We start from the raw sequence: 22,410 nt of genomic DNA on the forward strand, positions 1-22,410 counted from the left end.
TTAGCACTCTGTGCCTTTTACAACAATAGATATTTCAGTAATAATAATAATAATAATAAACACCAGCTCAACAATAATATTAATAACCTATGCGTACGTCCTTTGTAGCTGTCATTTAATCAATCCTCAGCATCTCACACGGCTCTGTTCAGCGATTTGGTTCAGCTTCCCGCCATTTACGCATGTTCCAATGATATTTTCAAAGCATCACAGCTCATATTCTAGTATATTTTCAGCAAATTTCATGATACCCATAATATAAGCTATGGTATTTATTTTTATGTGGTAGGCTTTATGAGACATTAAAATATAGTGGGGTGTGATGTATCTTTTTTAAGAGTTTGATGGTGAAGCGACGGGAGGAGTGAGCGGCTGCGTGGTGTTCAGGTATCTCGTCCTTCGACTTCTAAATTAATCACAAATATGACCGACAAAGAAGGAGCGAAAGGTAAATCATTTATTTATCATGGGAAGCATTATGTCTTATAAGGTTAAGGTCGCAGTTTAATGTTCGTTGTAGTCGTGTCATTATGGGCATTATTTGTATTAAATTTTGGCGGGCGTTTAGTTTGCTTTGTTGCTAGGAGAATTTTCTGGTGTTGCAGCTTGTTTTCTGATGTGTGGAATTGAAATTATAAACTGTGAGCTTTCTAGGTACTGCTGCTGAGTGGCTGAACGTATGTATGAGCGAGAATATCTACAATGGAATCAGGACGGTTGTCATGGAGTGGCTAAGTAGCCGTCTCACAGGCAATGCTGCTGCGTTATATTTAATAGACAGCCGTGTTTCGGTTTACACAAGGCTTTATTATTAATGTTGTCCGAAGTGATAGGAAGTCAAAGGCTTATTAAAACTGAAAGTGCAAAGGGCAGGCAAGATCTCAGTTCTTGACACTCATAGAGAGAGGATGAAAATGTGGGAGATCTCTTGTAATGCTGTTCTTTATTACTCTATTACCAAAGAACTACGGTACGTTGAAAAAATTGTGGAAGTGTTTAATTTTGAGAGGTAATAAAACCTTTGTATCTATCTATCTATTGCCAGACGCCTCAATCCCGTTTGGGGTGGCCACAAACAAATCGCCTCCAAGTCGCCCTGCTTCCAACTCACACCACCGTCTCTCATATACCTCTCCACCCCATCCCTCCATCTCATCCTCGGCCTCCCAACCTTTACCAAGTTTATATGCAAACCATGCTTAACAGTCTAACCTAGTATAGTTTGTTACTAGGTAGCATTTGTGAGAATCTAGGAGAGCTGCCATGTATATTATGTACAGTTGTACTTGTTTATCATTAAAGTATAGCCTAATGATCATAGTGATTAGTATAAAAGGCAAAGAAAGGCCATAATTTGAAGATATTAATGATGAAACCTCTTCAATTTTACATGCAAACAGCAGCAAATGGCTGCTTGGCATGGTTGGCTTTCAGGTTGATGTGGCCTCAAGGTTAAAGCTGCCACCAGTTGATTTAATGTAACCTAATCAAATTTAATCTAACCATTATGGCATGGAGACGAATGGGTTTGGGATGGACTCAACCTGTTGACTCTGAGGATGCCACAGCCAGTGACAGTACTAAATAGCCTAACTTTGCTGCCCTTAGTGCAGTATACACTAGAGCTTTGTGTGGCATTGAATTGCCATATGTACTGTACCTGTATTTTATAACCATGAAACCAAATCCTTGTTACAAGAATATCAGATTTTGGTTAGGGGAGAGTATGGATCAGTTGGGTCAAGGATTGTGTGGGTAAAGTTGAAAGTTGGAATACAAATGTGGGCGATTGTGTGTGTGTATGCGCCAACACAAGATCGTTCTAGAAGAGCGAGAGAAGAGTTCTGGACAAATGTAGAAGTGTGCATGGATAAGTTTGGAAGGAATGAGAGAGTGTTTTTGATTGGTGATATGAATGGTAAAGTTGGGAATGTGAAGGTGGATGAAATAGTTGGTGAGTGGGGTGTGCCTGCTGAGATAGATGAGAATGGGAGTGCGTTAGTGGACATTTGTGCTGGGAGGGGGTTGGTGATAGCCAATACCCTCTTCAGGCATAAAATGATCCACAGGTATACATGGTGAGTGATGAGAAGGGTGGGTGGTGAACTGAATGAAAGGAAGGCAATGATTGATTATGTGTGTGTGGATGAAAGGATGCGAAGATGTGTAATGGATGCAAGAGTTTATAGAGGTTGGGGGAGTGGACTTTCTGACCACTACTTGGTGGTGGCCAGAATTAGAATTCAAGTAAGATGGAGGAATAGAAGAAGGGAAAGACGAGAGGAAGGAGTAGTTGCAAGGAGAGTGGAAAGGTTACAAGAGGATGAGAAAATGGCAGAGTATAAGAGAGAAGTGGAGGAACGATTGGGCAAATATGAATTGGAGCAGATGGGAGACGTGGAAGGTGTGTGTAGGATATTTACAGAAGAAATATGTGCAGCATGTGATGTGGTGTGTGGAAGGAAGAGAAGACGGAGGGGGGTGCAAGGAACAGCGTGGTGGACTGAAGAGGTGAAACGGGCTGTGGCACAAAAGAAGAAAGCATACAATGAATGGATGAGAAATGGGGGCGTGGAAGAAGTTGAGAGGCGGAAGAGAGAGTTATATGTAGAAAGAAAGAGAGAGGTGAAAAGATTAGTAAGAGAGAGTAAGAAGAGAGTGGATGAGGAATTTGGAAGGAATTTGAGTGTAAAGTGGAGGGACTGTAAGAAAATGTTCTGGAAAGAGGTGAAAAGAGTAAGACAGGGTGGAAGTGAAGTTAGCAGGGGAGTGAAAGATAAAAATGGTAGAATACTAGTGGAGAAGGGAAAAAAAGTGAGCAGATGGAGAGAACACTTTAAGGATTTGTTGAACGGAGAGGATGGAAGTAATGCGAGTATAAGTGGCTGGGGAATGGCTGGGAGAAGGAGGGAGGTGAGATGACAGGAAGAAATCAGTAGGATAGAAGTTGTGGAAGCAATGAAGAAAGTTAAATCGGGGAAAGCCCCAGGAATTGATGGAGTGTGTGGTGAAATGCTGAAGCATGGAGGAGAGATAGTAGTAGAATGAATGTGGAAGATGTGCAGATTGGCCTGGGAGGAAGGTAGAGTCACGGAGGATTGGAAGTCAGGTATAATTATTCCCTTGTACAAAGGAAAAAGGGAAAAAGAAGTGTGTGGTAATCATAGGGGCATTTGTCGTCTTAGTATAATAGGAAAAGTGTATGGTAGGATACTTATTGACAGAGTTAGAGAAAGAACTGAGAAATTAGTTGGAGAAGAACAGGGAGGCTTTAGGAAGGGAAGAGGTTGTGTAGATCAGATATTCATTCTTAGATGTTTAGTGGAAAAGTTTCTAGAGAAGGGAATTCATTCTTAGATCTTTAGTGGAAAAGTTTCTAGAGAAGGGAAAGAAGTTGTATGCGACTTTCATGGATTTGGAGAAAGCATATGACAGGGTGGATAGACAAGGATTGTGGAAAGTGTTAAGAATATATGGAGTAGATGGGAAGTTGTTGAATGCTGTGAAGAGTATGTACGATGGTGCGAAGGCTGCAGTGCATGTGGATGGTGAACTAAGTGAATTTTTCTCTTTGAAAGTTGGGTTGAAACAGGGATATGTCATGTCTCCATGGCTGTTCAATCTGTACATGGATGGGGTAATAAAAGAGGTACAAGGTAGGGTAGTGGATGTTGGAGTGGCCCTGGTGAGAGAGGATAGTGTTTGGAAACTCCCTGTACTGTTGTTTGCAGATGATACTGTGTTGAGTGAAGACGAAGGGGAGCTGCAAGGCTTGGTGGATGAGTTTGGGAGAGTGTGTAAGAAACGGAATCTAAAGGTGAATGTAGGGAAGAGTAAAATGATGGTCTTTGAGAGAGGTGAAGTCAGTGAATGTACAGCGAGGTTGGATGGTGAGGAATTGGAAAATGTGAGTACGTTTAAGTACTTAGGTAGTGTGATGAGTAAGGATGGAGGTTTGGAGGATGAAGTGCTTGAAAGGGTACAGCAGGGAAGAAAGGTTGCTGGTTCTTTGAAAGCAGTGATAAGAAACAGGGAAGTGAGTATGGAAGTGAAAAAGTTACTACATGACAGTATTGTGATACCAACTCTAACGTACGGAAGTGAAGCTTGGACGTTGTTGGAAGGACACAAGAGTGAGAGCAGTGGAAATGAGTTATTTAAGAGGAGCCTGTGGAGTCACATGGGGAGACAGGCTGACGAATGAGGATATAAAGGAGCGTTGTGGTGTTGATGTGGATGTGATAGGAAGCGTTATGAGGAACACACTGAGGTGGTTTGGCCATGTGGAGAGGATGGAGGGTGAAAGACTGACGAAGAGAGTGTATGTGAGTGAGGTGGAGGGGGGAAGAGGGAGGGGGAGGCCGAGGATGAGATGGAGGGATGGGGTGGAGAGGTATATGAGAGAGGGGGGTGTAAGTTGGGAGCAGGTCAGTGAAATGGCGGGGGACAGGGCAACTTGGAGGCGATTTGTTTGTGGCCACCCCAAACGGGATTGAGGCATCTGGCAATAGATAGATAGGTTAGGGGAGCATTTTTTTTTGGGGGGGGGGGGGCAAAGTGGTAGCAAAAGAGGCAAAGGAATCGGTGCTCACAAAGGTTGCCTCTACTCTGTGTTAGTCTCATACTGGTCTTATCTTGACTTAAAGATATTTACACTAGCTAGTCACTACCTCTTCTGGTAGACTGTTCCAGTGGTTGGCTATCCTGGCATCAAAGAAATTTGTTTCACTTGGTTGTTCTGTGCCTGATCTTGGCAAACTGCAGGCTCTGTCCCCTGGTCTCGTTGTGTGTGTGTCTTGAGGCAAGTTGGAGGAAGTGTCCATTTCTTACTATGTCAGGGCCCTTGAGTATCTTGTATGCCACAATCATGTCACATCTTTTCCTTTGCTATTTGAGAGTAGTCACACGAAGGCAAGACAGTTTCTCCTCATTCATCAGCTCAGACAACTCAGTTACCAGTTTGGTTGCCCAACATTGTACCTTTTCTAACTTGGTGATGTCCCTTTGGATGTAGGGCCCAGCCCTGGATGCAGTTTTGTGGACAGGACCTGACCTAGGACTTATTTAGTGGTAAAAACATGTCTGCATCCATGCATTGTTGTCATTGGCCAAATCTGACTTATCATGTTTCTGTTGCAAATGCTTCATTTGGTACTTAATAAAAAGAGAAGTACTCTTCAACCCATTGCTGCATCTGCTGTTGCATCTAATTTACTTATTTTACTTATTTAGTGTAGTTTAGAGGTCCATGCCTCACAGTGGTGGTGTCTCACCACAGCTTCCAACCCTGGGGTCTTTGCTCATGTGTTCCACTTGGTCCAGTATGGAGTTGGAGGTAGCCAGGCAGTTGACAGTGTAACCTGGTACACCAGAGGTTAATCTGGCACTGTCTTTAGGAACATGTCGAGTCCGGCATTGAATCTGTCTGCAGGATAGCCTGTTATTCCTCTCACTTCTTTTGGAAGTGCACTAAGTATTCCTGGTCTGTCATGGCACAGGCTGGATGCAAGCAGTGCCTTTATTCTCCCAGGAACTCTTGCTGGGAGGGTTCTTCCACACTTGCGTCCCCTCTGTTCACTGCTGTAGGGCTGGGGTGCAGATGGTGTCAGGTCTGGCACCAGATTTTCCAGGACCTTCCATATGTACACAGCTTGATACCTGTCCCTTCTCCGGTGAGAGTAAAGACTCAGTAGCTGAGACCACACATTCCTCTGATCTGTGTGGTAAACATCCTTTGTACTGTTTCTAGCCTCTGGATGTACCCCTTCCTGTGTGGCGGCCACAACTGACTACAATAGTCTTGTGTGGGTTGCACCAGAATTTTCCAGAGAGTGTGTGTCACATCTGGTGCCCTGGAGGTGAATGACCTTGGACCCAGTCAGCCATCCCCTTGGCCTTCACCTTTTCCATGATGTGGTGATGGAAGGTACCGTCGTCACTGAGGTACACCCCAAGGCATTTCACATGGAGCTGTGGCATGAAGTCTTGACCTCCCTCAGTATATATATGTATAAATATATATATATATATATATATATATATATATATACAGTAGGCTCGCACAGTGCGCGAGAGATTGGGCGGTCCACGACCTCGCGACTGGGAATTCGCGTACTGGGAATACATAATCTTATGGTAATAATTACATATGGGCGGTACCCCCTCATACCTGGACATTTTTTGGCCCTTAGAGACATAAAAAAGGTCAAATTTTTCAGACATTGTACTACAGATATAGCTGCAATAACAAAAATATGGGCAGTCACCTTAACAACAGTAGACAACAGGCCTGATGGATTTAAACAACAAGAGTTCTGAGGCGCAGCAATGCACTTACAGTGCCCCTGCCACCACCCCGGCCGCACCACGCTTGTTTAACGGTTGCCAATGTTGTATTATTCCAGGCTTTGACGAAGAAATTTACGGCCTGTTGAATGTTACATTTCTTCCAGAATGCAGCAACAGTCATTATGGTGGGGGTTGCAGGTATGCCAGGTGAAGCAGGTGAGTCAGGTGGGGCTGTGAAGGTGGAGAGGGAGGCAGCTGGTGAGTCAGGTGGGGCAGTGGAGGACGGTGGTGGACAAGTCAGTGGAGGTGGTGAGGGGAGGATCCTCCCTCTCCTCCTCGCTACTGCTCACATTTTCGGTAATTTCCTTCATCTCTTCTTGCTTGTTTGTTTCATTCCTCATCTTGTTATGGACGTATTGGCAGTATAACAACTTGGTATTCACGAAATAAACATCATTATTATAGAAACTGGGTATCTATTCTAACTTACTGTTATTGCTGAAAACGTTATTTTTGAAGCTGTTATTGGCGATATCTTATTGTAGACTCCTCTTGAGCACCTTCCCCATGAGCCTCTAGGTCACTATTGGCACGTTGTGTGTGTGGGGGGGGGGTCGCTCACTGATGGAAAATCACGTTTTTAAGCCACTTCTTGCCTCTACCTCATGTTTTGTGGGGTAAACTTGCGCATTCAGGGTTTTTTGTTATGATTTTTGGTCACTCGCTCACAATGCGATTCGCGCACTGTGATGACGCGCACTGGGCGAGCCTACTGTATATATATATATATATATATATATATATATATATATATAGGTATACTGTATATATATAATATATATATATATATATATATATATATATATATATATATATATATATACATACACACACACACACACAGGTAATCCCTTAATTCACGCGAACTTTTTTCATGCGATTTCGGTTATCCACGAATTTTTCGTACAATGATTAAAACATAAAATTATAGTATTCAAATAAGTAATTTCAATATACAAGAGAAATAAAATATAAAAAATGCCTACCTGCTGCCCGTGTGCATACATATATGTAAGTGTGTGTGTGTATGTGTGTGTGGGAGCCTGGGAGGTCGGTCTACCATGCACCACACAGTCAGTTTGAATCCGACGGTCGAATCATGCGTGACTTGAGATCGAGAATCGTTATTTGTGGCTTATTTTTCTGCCTTCCAGTGATTGCTTGCCTTGTCTGCCAACATGGGGCCTAAGCGTAGTGCTAGTGATGCATGTGGTAACACACCAATGCGGGCTGGTAAAGTGGTGTCACTGACAAAGTTAAAGTGTTGGACTAACTTCAGGGAGGAATGTCGGCGACAATTCTCCGTCAGGACGATTCCCCGTCATTTATTTACATACCAGTTTATTTAGCAAGTACAGTACATTAGTTTTTTACTTATATGAGTTATAAAATCCCCCTGAAAATTAGTTATCCAAGTATTAATTAATCAATAATAAGTATATTAATAGAATGACGGGGAATTGTCCATGTTTTGATGGTGAATTGACTTGATGGTGAATTGTCTCAGAACCGTATGTTTGGGGTGAGTCAACTGTTCATACAATAAAGAAGGAGAACGTAGCATACGGGAGACAGTGAGGGCTAGTGCACCAGACTGCTAAAGTGTCTCCACCTACGCTTGTGAATTGTCTTGGAACCGCATGTTTGGGGTGAATGAGTCAGCTGTTCATACAATAAAGAAGGCAGAATGTAGCATACGGGAGGCAGTGAGGGCTAGTGCACCAGACTGCTGAAGTGTCTCCACCTATGCCTGTGCTTGTCAGGTTTCAGTTTTAAATTTCTTACATTTTTGTTGTTTTTAATATTTTATGCTAGTTTATAAGGTTATGTAGTGCATAAACAGTATTATTCAGATGTAATATACGTATAGACATGCGTAATTATGTGCACACAAGGGCATAACATGTACGCAAATTTACCACATACGCGAAGGGTCTGGGAACCTAACCCTCACGTGAATTAAGGGCTTACTGTACTGGTATATATATATATATATCTTTTTGTCCACCTCTGGGCATAGGCTTCACAGCCTGCTCCCAAGGCCCAGTGGTCCTCCTACATACTGTACTCTACAGCTCTACATGCCACCACTTCGGCAGTAACACCCATCTGTATTGAATACATGCTAGGGCTGTCTCATACAGGACTGGTGTACTGGTAGTAACGGGTATTTTTACGACACGTCGGCAGGTCTTCTTGTAGATCGGTAAAGTCTGCTTTTAAGAAAATCAAATCCCTAAACTGTTCCCAGCCCCAGTAGGGATTTCAACCTGGGTCTGGTAGGACTGCAGACCACCTCTGTGCCGATTGAGCCACTGCCTTGCCTCCTTGATGACGTGACTTGGGCCACACCTCAACACTTCAGACTTTTCCTCGTTAAACTGTACAGTATACAGGTAAGCCCTTAATTCACGCGAGGGTTGTTCCCAGACCCTTTGCGTATATGGTAAATTCGCGTATATGTTCTGCCCTTTTGTGCACATAGTTACGCATGTCTACGAAGTATATTACATCTGAATAATACAGTTTATGCACTACATACACCTTATAAACTAGCATAAAGTATGAAAAACAACAAAAATGTAAGAAATTTAACACTGAAACCTGACAAGCACAGGCATAGGTGGAGACACGTCAGCAGTCTGGTGCATAAGCCCTCACTGCCTCCCATATGCTACATTCTGCCTTCTCTATTGTCCAAACAGTTGACTCATTCACCCCAAACATACAGATCCAAGCCAGTTCACAGGCATAGGTGGAGACACTTTAGCACAGTCTGGTGCACTAGCCCTCACTGCCTCCTGTTTGCTACGTTCTGCCTTCTTTATTGTAAGAATAGTTGACTCACCCCAAACACACGGTTCAGAGACAATTCACCATGAAGTCAATTCATCATCAAAACATAGACGATTCCCCCCCCCCTGGGGGTAGGGGGTTTCAAGAATATTCCCCCAGTATCCCTGCTTGTCGTACGAGGCGACTAAAAGGGTTGGTGGTGGGTTAGTGCCCCACCCCGTAAAAAGAACCAACTAAAAAAGCGAATAAAGTGCCTCGGACCCGGACGGACCATACGTTGACGACTAAGGAACGGACAAAGGACATTCTTAGGGTGGGAACGTGGAATGTGAGAGGAGTGAATGATGAAGTGAAAGAGAGAGATTGTTCAGGTGCTTGAGGATGCAAAAGTGGATATATGTGGATTGACTGAAACTAAATGGGAAGGTGAAAGGGTGAGAGAATGGGAATATGGTGTAGGTATATGTGCGGGAGTCAGTGAGAATGAGAGGGCAAGAGAGGGAGTATGTCTGATGATAAGCAAGAAGTGGAAGGAGAATATAAGAGAGTATGGAACAGTGGGTGCAAGGATTGTATGGGTGAGGATGAAAGTAGGTATACAAGCACGGGCGATTGTATGTGTGTATGCTCCAACAGAGGATCGAGTGGCAAGAGTGAAAGATGAGTTTTGGGCGAGAGTAGAAGCATGTATGGACAAGTTTGAGAGGAGCGAGAGAGTGCTGTTGATTGGAGACATGAATTGCAAAGTTGGGAATGTACGAGTGGATGGAGTGGTTGGTCAGTGGGGTGTGCCAGCTGAAGTAGATGGGAATGGTAGTGCTTTGGTGGACATCTGTGCTTGTAAGGGGTTCGCAATAGCCAACACCTACTTTCGTCATAAGATGATCCACCGGTATACATGGAGAGTATTGAGGAGGATGGATGGTGAACTTGTTGAACGAAAGGCAATGATAGACTACGTGTGTGTGGATGAGCGAATGAGAAGACAAGTGTTGGATGCAAGAGTGTGGAGAGGGTGGGGGAATGGAGTCTCAGACCATCACTTAGTGATGGCCAAGGTAAAGATGCAAAGAAAGTGGTTGAGGAGGCGAAGGGGAAGACAGGAGGAAGCAGCTCCTGTGAGAAGAGTGGAGAAATTGCAAGATAGTGAGAAAATGACAGAGTATAAGAGCATAGTGGAAGAAAGATTGGGAAGGTATGAGCTAGAGCAGATGGAAGGGGTGGAAGACGTATGTAAGATATTCACGGAAGAGATAGGCGCAGCGTGTGAGGCGGTTTGTGGAGTGAGGAGGAGATGCAAGGGTGTGCAAGGGACAGCATGGTGGAATGATGAGGTGAAACGAGCTATGGAACAAAAGAAGAAGGCATATAGTGAATGGTTGGCGAGTAGAGGTAGGGGAGAAGATGAGAGAGAGAAGAGAGAGGTATATGTGAGCAGGAGAAGGGAGGTTAAGAGACTGGCGAAGGAGAGTAAGAAGAAAGTGGATGAAGAGTTTGGGAGGAATCTGAGTGTGAAATGGAGGGAGAGTAAGAAATTGTTTTGGAAGGAGGTAAAGAAAGTAAGGCAGTGTGAAAGGGGAAGTAATAGGGGAGTGAAAGATAGGAATAATAGATTGTTGGTGGAGAAGAGAGAGAAATTGAGGAGATGGAAGGAGCACTTTGAGGATTTGTTGAATGTAGAGAGTGAGAGCAGTGTGAGTATAAGTGGTTGGGGAATGGCTGGGAGAAGAAGAGATGAGAGGAGGGAGGGAGAGATCAGTAGGGCGGAAGTAGTGGAAGCGATGAAGAAGATTAAGCTGGGAAAGGCCCCAGGAATTGCTGGAGTGTGTGGTGAAATGCTTAGGTATGGGGGTGAGATTGTTGTGGAGTGGATATGGAAGTTGTGTAGATTGGCTTGGGAAGAGGGAAGGGTTCCAGAGGACTAGAAATCAGGTATAATTGTTCCTCTGTACAAAGGAAAAGGGGAGAGAGAAGTGTGTGGTAACCATAGGGGTATTTGCCTTCTTAGTGTGACTGGTAAAATATATGGTAGAATACTCATTGATAGGGTTAGGCATATGACAGAGGAGCTAGTTGGAGAAGAACAAGGGGGATTTAGGAAGGGAAAAGGGTGTGTAGATCAGATATTTGTTCTAAGATGTTTAGTGGAGAAGTATCTAGAGAAGGGAAGGAAAGTGTATGCTGCCTTCATGGACTTGGAGAAAGCTTATGACAGAATAGATAGGCAAGGTATGTGGAAGGTATTAAGAATATATGGAGTGGAGGGGAAATTGTTGAGTGCTGTGAAGAGTATGTACATGGGAGCTAGGGCTACGGTGCGAGTGGATGGTGAGCTGAGTGAGTTCTTTGATCTCAATGTGGGACTGAAACAGGGGTGTGTGATGTCTCCTTGGCTGTTTAATATATATATGGATGGGGTTGTAAAGGAGGTGCAAGGTAGGGCAGTGGATGTGGGGCTGGCCCTAATGAATGAGGGTGAGATTTGGAAGCTTCCTGTGTTGCTGTTTGCTGATGATACAGTATTGTTGAGTGAAGATGAATGGGAGTTGCAAGGTTTGGTGAATGAATTTGGGACAGTGTGTAGGAGGAGGAAGCTGAAAGTTAATGTAAACAAAAGTAAAGTTATGGTGTTTGAGAGGAATGAAGTCACCGAGTGTGCAGTGAGGTTGGATGGTGAGGATATGGAGAATGTGAGTGCATTCAAGCACTTGGGTAGTGTGATGAGTAAGGATGGAACTTTGGGGGATGAAGTACGTGAAAGGGTACAGCAGGGAAGGAAGGTTGTTGGTACACTGAAAGCGGTGATGAGAAATAGGGAGGTGAGTATGGAAGTTAAGAAGTCACTGCATGATGGTATTGTGATCCCTACCCTGACGTATGGAAGCGAGGCGTGGACCTTGCAAGAGGGGAACAAGTCAAGAGTGAGAGCAGTGGAAATGAGTTACTTGAGAGGAGCATGTGGAGTGACGTGGAGGGACAGGTTGACGAATGAAGAAGTGAAGGAACGTTGTGGGGTAGATGTGGATGTGGTTGAGAAGATTAGGAGAAATACACTGAGGTGGTTTGGACATGTGGAGAGAATGGAGAATGAAAGACTGACTTAGAGGGTGTATGTAGGTGAGGTGGAGGGAGGGAGAGGGAGGGGTAGACCGAGGATGAGGTGGAGGGATGGAGTTGAGAGGTATATGAGGGAGGAGGAGGTGAGTTGGGGGGAGGGTAGTCAAATGGTGGGTGACAGAGTGACTTGGAGGCGTTTTGTCTGCGGCCACCCTATGCGGGATTAGGGCGTCGGGCTATAGATAGATAGATAGATTGATTAATACTTGGATAACTAATTTTCAAGGGGATTTTATAACTCATATAAGTAAATAACTAGTGTACTGTACTTGCTAAATAAACTGGTATGTAAATAAATGACGGGGAATCGTCTTGACAGAGAATTGTCGCTGACATTCCTCCCTTAAGTTTGTCCAACACTTTAACTTTCTCTGTCAGCAACATCACTTTACTAGTCCGTTTTGGTGTGTTGCCACATGCATCACTAGCACTACGCTTAGGCCCCAGGTTGGCAGACAAGACAAGCAATCACTGGAAGGTAGAAAAATAAGCCACAAATAACAATTCGCGAGTCATGCATGGTTCGACCGTCGGATTCAAACTGACTGTGTGGTGCGTGGTAGACCGACCTCCCACACACACACACACACACACACACATACATATATGTATGCACATGGGCAGCAGGTAGGCATTTTTATATTTTATTTATTTCTCTTGTATATTATAATTATTTGAATACTATAATTTTGTTTTAATTATTGTACAAAAAATTCGTGGATAACCAAAATCGTGTGAAAAAAGTTCACATGAATTAAGGGCTTACCTGTACAGTAATACCCCGATATACGATACCCTGACTTAACGATGGGGGTAGCAATACCACCATACCTTGCCGAACGATAGCCAAACCCCGGTTTAAGGGTGGGTTTTGATTTTTTTTCTGATTATGATGATAGACAAATTGTGTATTTTTATTGAATTTATAAACGATTTTTAGACTTAGATTAATGTGTTTTTGCCATAGGTGGCGTGAACAATGTCATTTCGGGGTACAGTTTACTAAGTTTGATTTTTTCCACACATATTTGACGATTTTCAAATTTTATTTGTTGGATATAGTGAGTTATTTACAGGTCTTAGGCATAGGTTAGCTCCTTTTACAGCTGTTAGGACATTTAGATTGACTTTAAATTTGTTTTAGGGCTTATTTGAGCGGGTTTAGGACTTTGTTGGGGGGAAAACCCAAGGCTGAAAAATGCATCCCATTACTTTACATGTTAAAATTACCCGGTATACAATACCCCGCCTAACGATGGGTTTTTACCTAACCAATTGCATCGTTAAACCAGGGTATACCCGTACAGTGAAGCCCCACAGTTATTGGCATCATCGTTCACAGTTTCATGCAAATATTCCCAAACACAAAGTTTCGCGGCCAAAAAAAAACACAAACAAACCGCGTAGCAGATTCCACATCCCGAGTTTGCTGATGTAACCAACAACGAATTGGAGCACTTGATTACCCACACACCAACAGTGTCTGTTGCAGAAATGTTGGCGGAGGACGATATGGAACAGTAGCAGCAGCCAAAAGACAACAACAAATCTCCAACAATGTCATCACTTTGAATGTGGCTGCCCACTCTCGAGAATTTGCTGGAGAAAGTCAATCTAGCAGAGTTTACCAGCAAGTACGAGTGCCTGTTCCATGTTTCTGCATTAACAAAGCTGATAAACATTGTGTTCAATGAGAAAGTGAAAGCAAGACAGCAAGCGCCAACAACCCTCTACCTCAGCAGACCCTGAGAAGTGGAAGAGATGGAAGGCCCAGTGCAAGCAGCAGGGGCAGCTAAGCATGAAGCACAACTCAGTGAAGATGCCATCATGGACTTGCTCAAGGATGAGGAGTTCTCTGAGTTTGTGCAGGAGCAGCAGACAGAAGAGATGCAGCACAGGATGGATGTATTGCATGGAGAGGTGGAGGCAGGAGTGGGTGGAGGTGGCAGAGGTGGCGGAGCCAGTAGTCTCACCACCAGCCTTGGAAATTACATCCCCATCCCTTCCATTAAGCACTGCACTCCAGCTGTCCAAGTGAGTTTCCTTGCCCATTATGTACTTGGTATTAATATTATTCAGGTGTGATTTGTAAATTTTACATTGCATAAATGGGTTTTGGGAGAGTTGGCGTGGGACCCAAAACCAATTAGCCTATTTCTCTTAGGATCAGTGCCCCAACTTTAGTGGTTTCATGGTTTGCGGTACTTTTCTCGGAACCAATTAGGCGTGAAACGTGGGGCTCCACTGCATTGTTTTCTGAAGCCCATACATATATATATTGTGTTTAGGTCTTCCTGCAGGTGGTGCACTTCTTGGACACATGCGACAGTGCAGCCCATGCTGGTATCATCGACAGTGGAAGAGAAAAGGGAGTCACTCACTCTCTTGTTGATGTCTTCCATGTGTATGAGGAAGAGGAGGTGTTCCAAAACTGATCCTTGTGGCACTCCACCATCACTACAGTACTTTGTTTTTTTCAGACCTATGGCCATCTACGGTTACTGACTGGGTTCTTCCAGTGAGGAAGTCATGCAATCACATTCCCAGCTTTCCTTTTATCCTAAGGGGCCTGATTTTGTGCAGCAGGATGCTATAGTTGACCTTGTCGAAGGCCTTGGTAAAATCAAGGAACACGACATCCACATTCTTTCCCTGTGCCAGGTTCTGTAGCAGCCAGTCGTAGTGTGCCATGAGTTTTGAGAGGCAAGACCTTCCTTTCCTAAATCCTTGTTGACTTGTGTTGAGTAGGCTGTTCATCTTCTCTTCCAAGTGGGTAAGAAGTCTATCTCATGATTTTCTCACTCACTTTGATGACCTATGATGTGAGAGCTACAGGTGTGTAATTTTGGGGCAGGCTTTTGTCTCCTCCCTCATGTACCAGGATGAGAATGGCTTGCTTAAGTAAGGTTGGGATTATTCCTGAGTCTAATGAGCAATGCCGCAGCATGCTGATGGGTTGTGCTGAGGCATCCTGGCACTTCAAGAGCAGAATGGCTGGAACTTCATCTGATCTGGTGGCTGAATTTGTTCTTCGTTCCTTGATGGCCTTTTTTATGTCTTCTGCCATGATTTGGCTGTTTGTGAGGTAGTTTGGTTGGAGTATTTCTTTAGTAAAGAAAGGTATGAGGTTCTGGACTGTTGTTGAAGACCATGGGATGCAGATAATACTGTTGTACTGTAGCACCAGAAATCTGCATTTCTCTTTTGGATGTTTCATTATTGTTCCATGTTCTGTTCACAGGGGTCAAATTTGTATTTTGACCTTGGAGTACTTTTACAGTAGCTAAAGAAATATTTAGGATTGGGAATAGTCAGTGAATGTACAGTGAAGTTGGATGAGGAGGAAATGGAAAATGTGAATGCGTTTAAGCACTTGGGTAGTGTGATGCGTAAGGATGGAAGTTTGGAGGGTGAAGTTCTTGAAAGGGTATGACAAGGAAGAAAGGTTGCTGGTTCCTTGAAATAGTGATAAGAAACGGAACAGCTTAGAAGTGATAAAGTTACTACATGACAGTATTGTAATAGCAACTCTGACATATTGAAGTGAAGCTTGGACCTAGTTGGAGGGACACAAGTCAAGAGAGAGCAGTGGAAATAAGTTATTTGAGAGTAGCATGTGGAGTCACATGGAGAGACAAACTGACAAAATTAAGGAGCGTTGTGGTGTGGATGTGGATGCAGTAGGAAGCGTTATGAGAAGCACATTGAGGTGGTTTGGCCATGAGGAGAGGATGGAGAGTGAGAGACTGACAAGGAGAGTGTATGTGAGTGAGGTGGGGGGGAGGGGGAGGCCAAGGATGAGATGGAGGGATGGAGTGGAGAGGTATATGAGAGAGGGGGGGAGGTGAGCTGGAAGCAGGGCAGTGAAGTGACAGGGGACAGGGCGGCAATGGAGGCGATTTGTTTGTGGCCCCCCCCCACCCTTACGGGATTAAGGCGTCTGGCAATAGATAGATAGATAGCTTTATGTATGTACCTGCCTGATTCTCTTCATGACTGTGGGTAGATTACATACAGTATTAGTGTTGCGTGTACAGTTCTTGAGGAGATTTAGTGCCACAAGAAATTTACCATATTTTAAGCCTGAATGTACTGTACCTTAGCAGTCACTTGTTTTGTTAACTTCAGTAGAAGTGTTAAACTTTTATGTCTAGAGTGTAAATACCAGTACACTCATATATTTAGGGATGGGCTTTTTTTTTTTTTTTTTTTTTTTTTTTTTTTTTAATAATAATAATCAGATTTGAGTGGTTATTTGCACCAGTTTTAATTTGGGTTGTGAATAAATGTGTATATATGTATATGATGGATGGTGGTAGGTGGTGGCATCCATCATCCACTCACTTCATATAGTGCTGCTTCTTCCTTAGCCTTTTTCTGTGCCTACCCTCCTCTCTTCCTATTTCTCCCATCTTTCCTGTCACTTCTTATTGCTTTTCTTTCCTTTACTGGTGGCTTTACATTGGATGACAAGCCAAATGGTTTCCTGTAAGCCAAGAAACCATTTACAACACTGGGCGGTAACCATGTAACCAAACCATACATGCTCCCTACGTGTCAGCAGGTGTGTTGATGGAGGGTTAGTGCTCCTTCCTGTAAAACAAATAACTCATTGTCAAATGGCCACCCCTTACGGGATTATGGCGTCTGGCAATAGATAGATAGATAGAATAAATGTGTGTCTGTCGAGTTATATACAGTACCTAAATTTTACCTTCAAACTTTGATTTTCTGGCCCTTGAACTTTCTTATCCACAGTGCTTGGGAACCCCTGTTTTCCCTTAAGTTACACTCCCCAACATGATTCTCCTCCAGCATGGTACCTCCAATATTGTTCCATATTTACCACATTGGAGGAGAATCACCCCAATACATGCGTATATACCCATCACCCAACTTTACAAGTATCATCATGAATTGCTTATAGAAACCTACCATTGTATGGTTATGGATGCTGCTTATTGTGTTGACTGCGTCACCTAAGTATGAGAAGTGGGACAAGGTTGGTACTGTAGACTAGTATGTTCTACAGACATGTTAGGAGACTACTTTTACTACCAGCCTTGCTCTCATTGCAAGTCACTGAGTCAAAAATTACACTTGGATATGAACATATGAATATGGGGTTAAATTTGAATCTCATTAGCTTTTAAGATGACTGATGAATGGTGGTAATTACCTGCTGACAAAGTAATACAGACAGCTACCATAATTGGTAGAATCTGGATGACCATTCCATTATTTAATGATTCTGTACTAGGGTTGTACTGTATCTGTTGTGATAAGGTATTTTCTCAAGTTTCTTGTGTTTAATTTATTTGTGCTTCATGTATGCGTAGAATCCCATTATATTGTCTAGTGCATGGTAGTTTGATTTTTGTAGGTTAGAATCCATTTTGATAAATTCACAGTGCCCAAATACAACTCCCAGAATACAGTAAGAGCACTGAATAAGCAAAAGGGGTATATAAGACAGCAAACAGCAGTTTTTAAAAAGTGAAACTTATGAGTAAACACAGTAGTGGATATTAAAGGTAACAGTCTCATTGATATTATCACCACTTACATTGATGGGTTTTGTAATTTCAGTACTGGCCATTTTAGTTGTCTAAAAGAATTATCGCTTCAGTATACAGTACTTCTTACAACTCAGGTAATTGCATTAGAATACCTGTATTAGTGTTTGCAAATGGCATCTCCACTGTGACCATGTTCAAGTTGTCTACTATACAATGCTTTTTTTTTTTTTTTTTTTTTCCATTTTAGAATTTGGCTGATGATATTCTGAGTTGAGTTCATTTTCCCACAGTTTTGTAATTACTGTATTCTCATTGCCTTCGTATAGTGTCCTGTTTCCATGTCTTCTACCGTGAACCAGACTAATTAAAGTATGCATTCACTGGCATTGTATTGCCAGGTTGCCATGTAGCTAAACATTGACTTGGCATGTATTTTTCGCAGTATTTTTTCGGCCATTCGATAAATCATCATCATCATCATCTAATCCTGTGTTGCCCCATGAGGAGCATTGTAGCCCAGGGCAAGACAAGTTAGATGAGAATGACCAATCTCACTCATCCCTGAGTAGCATTTCATGAGCAGTAAACCCCAACCATCCATTGGATATAAATCAACACAGGCTTAATCTGATTGGATTGCCTTAATTACCCACTAAACCACCAGACATCATATGGTTACCACCCAGCTTGGTAAATGGTTTCCTGGTGTACAGGAAGCCATTTAGCCTGGTAAAAAAAAAAAAAAAAAAAAAAAAAAAAGAGAGAGAGAGAGAGAGAGAGAGAATGTAGATACCATGAATATTGACAGCGTATAGCACTCTGTGATATGCTTAAGTTTATTTACAACCAAAATATCAAGTAAAAATAACACATTTTTATCTCAGGCTTGTTGTATGTGTAGTTATATGTAGAGAGGAAGCGAGATGTGGAAAGATTAGTAAGAGAGAGTAACAAGAGAGTGGTTGAGGAATTTGGAAGGAATTTGTAAAGTGGAGGGTCTGTAAGAAAATGCTCTGGAAGGAGGAAAAGAGAGTTAGACAGGGTGATAAAGAAATTAGTAGGGGAGTGGTAGATAAAAATGATAGATTGGTAGTAGAAAAGGGAGAAAAAGTGAGCAGTTGGAGAGAACACTTTAAGGAACTGATAGAGAATGAAAGTGATTCGAGTATAAGTGCCTGGGGAATGGCTGGGAAAAGGAGGGAGGTGAAATGGAAGGAAGAGATCAGTAGGATGGAAGTAGTGGAATCAGCGAAGAAAGTCAAAATAGGGAAAGTCCCAGGAATTGATGAAGTGTGTGGTGAAATGATGAAGCATTGGGTAGAGATAGTAGTAGAATGGATATGGAAGATGTACAGATTGGCCTGGGAGGAAGGAAAAGTCTCAGAGGATTGGAAGTCAGGTATAAATGTTCCCCTGTACAAAGGAAAAGGGGAAAAGAAATGTGGTAATCATAGGGGCAATTTTCTTAGTGTAATAGGAAAAGTATGTGGTAGGATACATATTGACTGAGTTAGGGAAATAACGGGGGAATTAGTTGGAGAAGAACAGGGAGATATTAGGAAGGGAAGAGATTGTGTAGATCAGATATTCATCCTCAGGTCTTTAATGGAAAAGTTTCTAGAGAAGGGAAAGAAGTTGTATGCAGCCTTCATGGATTTGGAGAAAGCATATGACAGTGGGTAGACAAGGAATGTGGAAAATATTAAAAATACATTGAGTAAATCGGAAGCTGTTGAATGCCATGAAGAGTATGGGTGAGGGTGCTAAGGCTACAGTGCATGTGGCTGCTGAACTGAGTGATTTTTTCTGTCTGGATGTTGGATTGAAACAGGGATGTGTCAAGTTTCCATGGTTATTCTGTATATGGATGGAGTTATAAAGGAGATATAAGGCTGGGCAGTGTATGTTGGAACTTCCCTGAAAACAAAGATACGGTGCAATTTACAGTACAGTATTTTATGTACATTTATAAAAACAACATGTTAAGATGAGCTGGATGCCTCTATTTATTGGTTATGCTAAGTTAAAGGAGACTGCTTATCCCATTCAGAGCCAGTTCTACTGCAGCTGATGAATTGTGTATGACAACCAGAATATCCTAAAATTCTGATACTGTAGTAAAGTTAAACTTGCTCTGATTGGGACATGTATAAAATATATACTTTAGCTCAAGATAATGAAAAATATTGGTGAAGGGTACAGTGCTTTGTGTGTGTGTGTGTGTGTGTGTGTGTGTGTGTGTGTGGCAAAATGAGTAAATGTATATGTTTCTGTCAAGGCTGTGATTGTAAAAGATGTGTATTATTTTATACCATATGTGTGTTTATCAAAAAATAAATTAACGATTCCCTTGGATAAGAAAGTGCCATTTGCAGTCAAGATTTTATCTCATCTTGAAGGCAAGATGTAATTACTGTATAATATAAATTCATTGATAGCGTCAGCATTCTGAAGTGTAATATAGTCTGCTTCACATATTATACTGGGTATATGGTATCTCAAAACATGAACCTGGGACGTGTGCTGTATTGCTGTAACTAAACAGCTTAAGACATTGGTTGGCTGGTTGGTTTTGACAGGTTGTGTTTTCTTCCATCACACATGGCTGGGGGGGAGGGGATTTCTGCCATCTCTGTTGTATGTAACAGGAAAGTAGTCTATTAAAAATCTACTGGTACAATATACATCATTCAGATTTAAAAGCGAAAGCATTTTGAAGTTAATACTCAGTGTCTTGGAATTTGCTTAACTGTATGGGTATGATTTCATTTTTTAAGTTCATTTCAGGAACAGCAGGTTAATGAAAAAAACTTCTCAACAACCAGCTGAAAATAATTATGTAATAATGCCTTAACTTAATAAAATAGATCCCATTTATGTATTTATTTATTTTTCTCACTGTACAAGCGTATTTTGGGAGTACTATAATAGACACTGTCCAGTAGGAATGTGCTTGATTAATTTGTTGGATTTTTAAAGTTTGATTCATTTGGTTATCATGTAAGACAGATCTTTGGTTTTATCAAAGAATTCCACATGTTTGCAACCAACACTTTCTATGTTGTAGGGAACAGTTTATTAGGATTGATTGCTTAATTCACCACAGTACTATTTGACTGACAGTTATAGTGGCAGTATTGCTTTATACTGTACCAGGTATGTATCTTGTATTTCCATGTCATTTCTAGTGCTAGTAAGAAATGCATGGTTAGAATCGTGGCATATGATATTGACATGTATGTATTTCAAGGAACACCAGTACAGTATATTCTTGTGATGTTGGCCAGCACAGTAGTTTTGTTGTACTGATTTAACACCATCAGACCTACATTACCTGTTTTTAACGGTTCTCTCCAGTTACAGTACACTTGTTATATATGACCCATCATAACTGCATCTTTAGTTCAGGATTTTTCAAATTCTGTTAGATTGTATACTGGCTTGTGAAATTTACTGTATTTCTTCCTCCTTATTCTGTATTATATCAGATTTGCCTTAATAAGATGTACCGTATTGATAGGCTCAAAAGCCATTGAATGTTACTGATTTTTTAATGAAATAATGTGAATGAATCAGTTGATTCAGGTATGTGGCTGTACATGCCATTGATAGATACGGTTTACAGTACACCCATACCCTAATATCTGGCAGTTGTGTACCAGTGGGAGTGTTCGGTCAGCCAGTATGTTGGATATCGAAGCAATTTTCCCCATGAGATACAGAAGAAAAGCCAGAGATGTGTTCCAGACCCAAACCTAAACTCTCATATACCTTACTTCATCATTGGAAACTGACACAGAAACACCATAGGTAATGTCATTATCCTCATAAACAATACTATTGCTGAAAAATAGCACATCAAACATCACATGCAGGAGGGTAGGGTGGTGGCACGTGTGGTGTTGAGATGGTATAGGGGGCAGCTGACAGTGACAGCCAGGCAGGCAGCTGGCAGTGCACCAAGCGGGGGTGGGGGAGGGCAGGGGGATGGGAAGGGAGACAAGCAGGGGTGGGGGAGGACAGGGGGATAGGGAAGGAGACAAGCAGGGGTGGGGGAGGGCAGGGAGATGGGGAGGGATACAAGAAAGCCAAACTGCTCAACACCCCTCTCCCCCCAGTAGTCTCACACACACACACACACACACACACACACACATATCTGGAAGAGATGAATATTTTGGCTGAATGTCAGTTTGGATTCAGAAGTGGAAGGTCATGTGTTTCAAACTTGTTGAGCTTTTACTCAAGAGCGATTGATGTGGTACAGGAGAGAGATGGTTGGGTGGATTGTGTGTACTTAGACTTAGAGAAGGCCTTTGACAAGGTACCTCATAAGAGACTAATGTGGGAACTAGAATATATAGGAGGACTAAAGGGGAAACTTCTGGAATGGATGGGAGACTTTTTGAGAGACAGACAAATGAGGACAGTAATAAAGGAAAAGATGTCTGGATGGAGGGAAGTAACAAGTGGAGTCCCTCAAGGCTCAGTGTTGGCGCCAGTAATGTTCCTGATTTACGTAAATGATATGGTAGATGGAGTGAACAGTTATGCGAGTCTGTTTGCTGATGATGTAAAGATCTTGAGGAAGATAGAGGTTGAGGAGGATTGTAAAATACTGCAGGAGGAT

At 42.3% G+C, this 22,410-nt stretch overlaps 1 protein-coding gene across 2 annotated transcripts in view; it reads left to right on the forward strand.

The window, feature by feature from the left end:
- Positions 1 to 357: 357 nt before the first annotated feature.
- Positions 358 to 22,410, forward strand: part of Caf1-55 (chromatin assembly factor 1 p55 subunit) — a 99,781-nt gene continuing 77,728 nt past the window's right edge. For both annotated transcript variants that reach the window (XM_080271575.1, XM_080271574.1), the window contains exon 1: positions 358 to 448. In XM_080271575.1, the coding sequence (XP_080127701.1) occupies positions 424 to 448 (25 nt within the window). In that variant the 5' untranslated portion in view covers positions 358 to 423. The remainder of the gene's footprint in view (positions 449 to 22,410) is intronic.

The sequence above is a fragment of the Coenobita brevimanus genome, chromosome 46, assembly GCF_032717465.1.
Source record: "Coenobita brevimanus isolate Jiangsu-jjx chromosome 46, ASM3271746v2, whole genome shotgun sequence".
NCBI classification, from domain to species: Eukaryota; Metazoa; Arthropoda; class Malacostraca; order Decapoda; family Coenobitidae; genus Coenobita; species Coenobita brevimanus.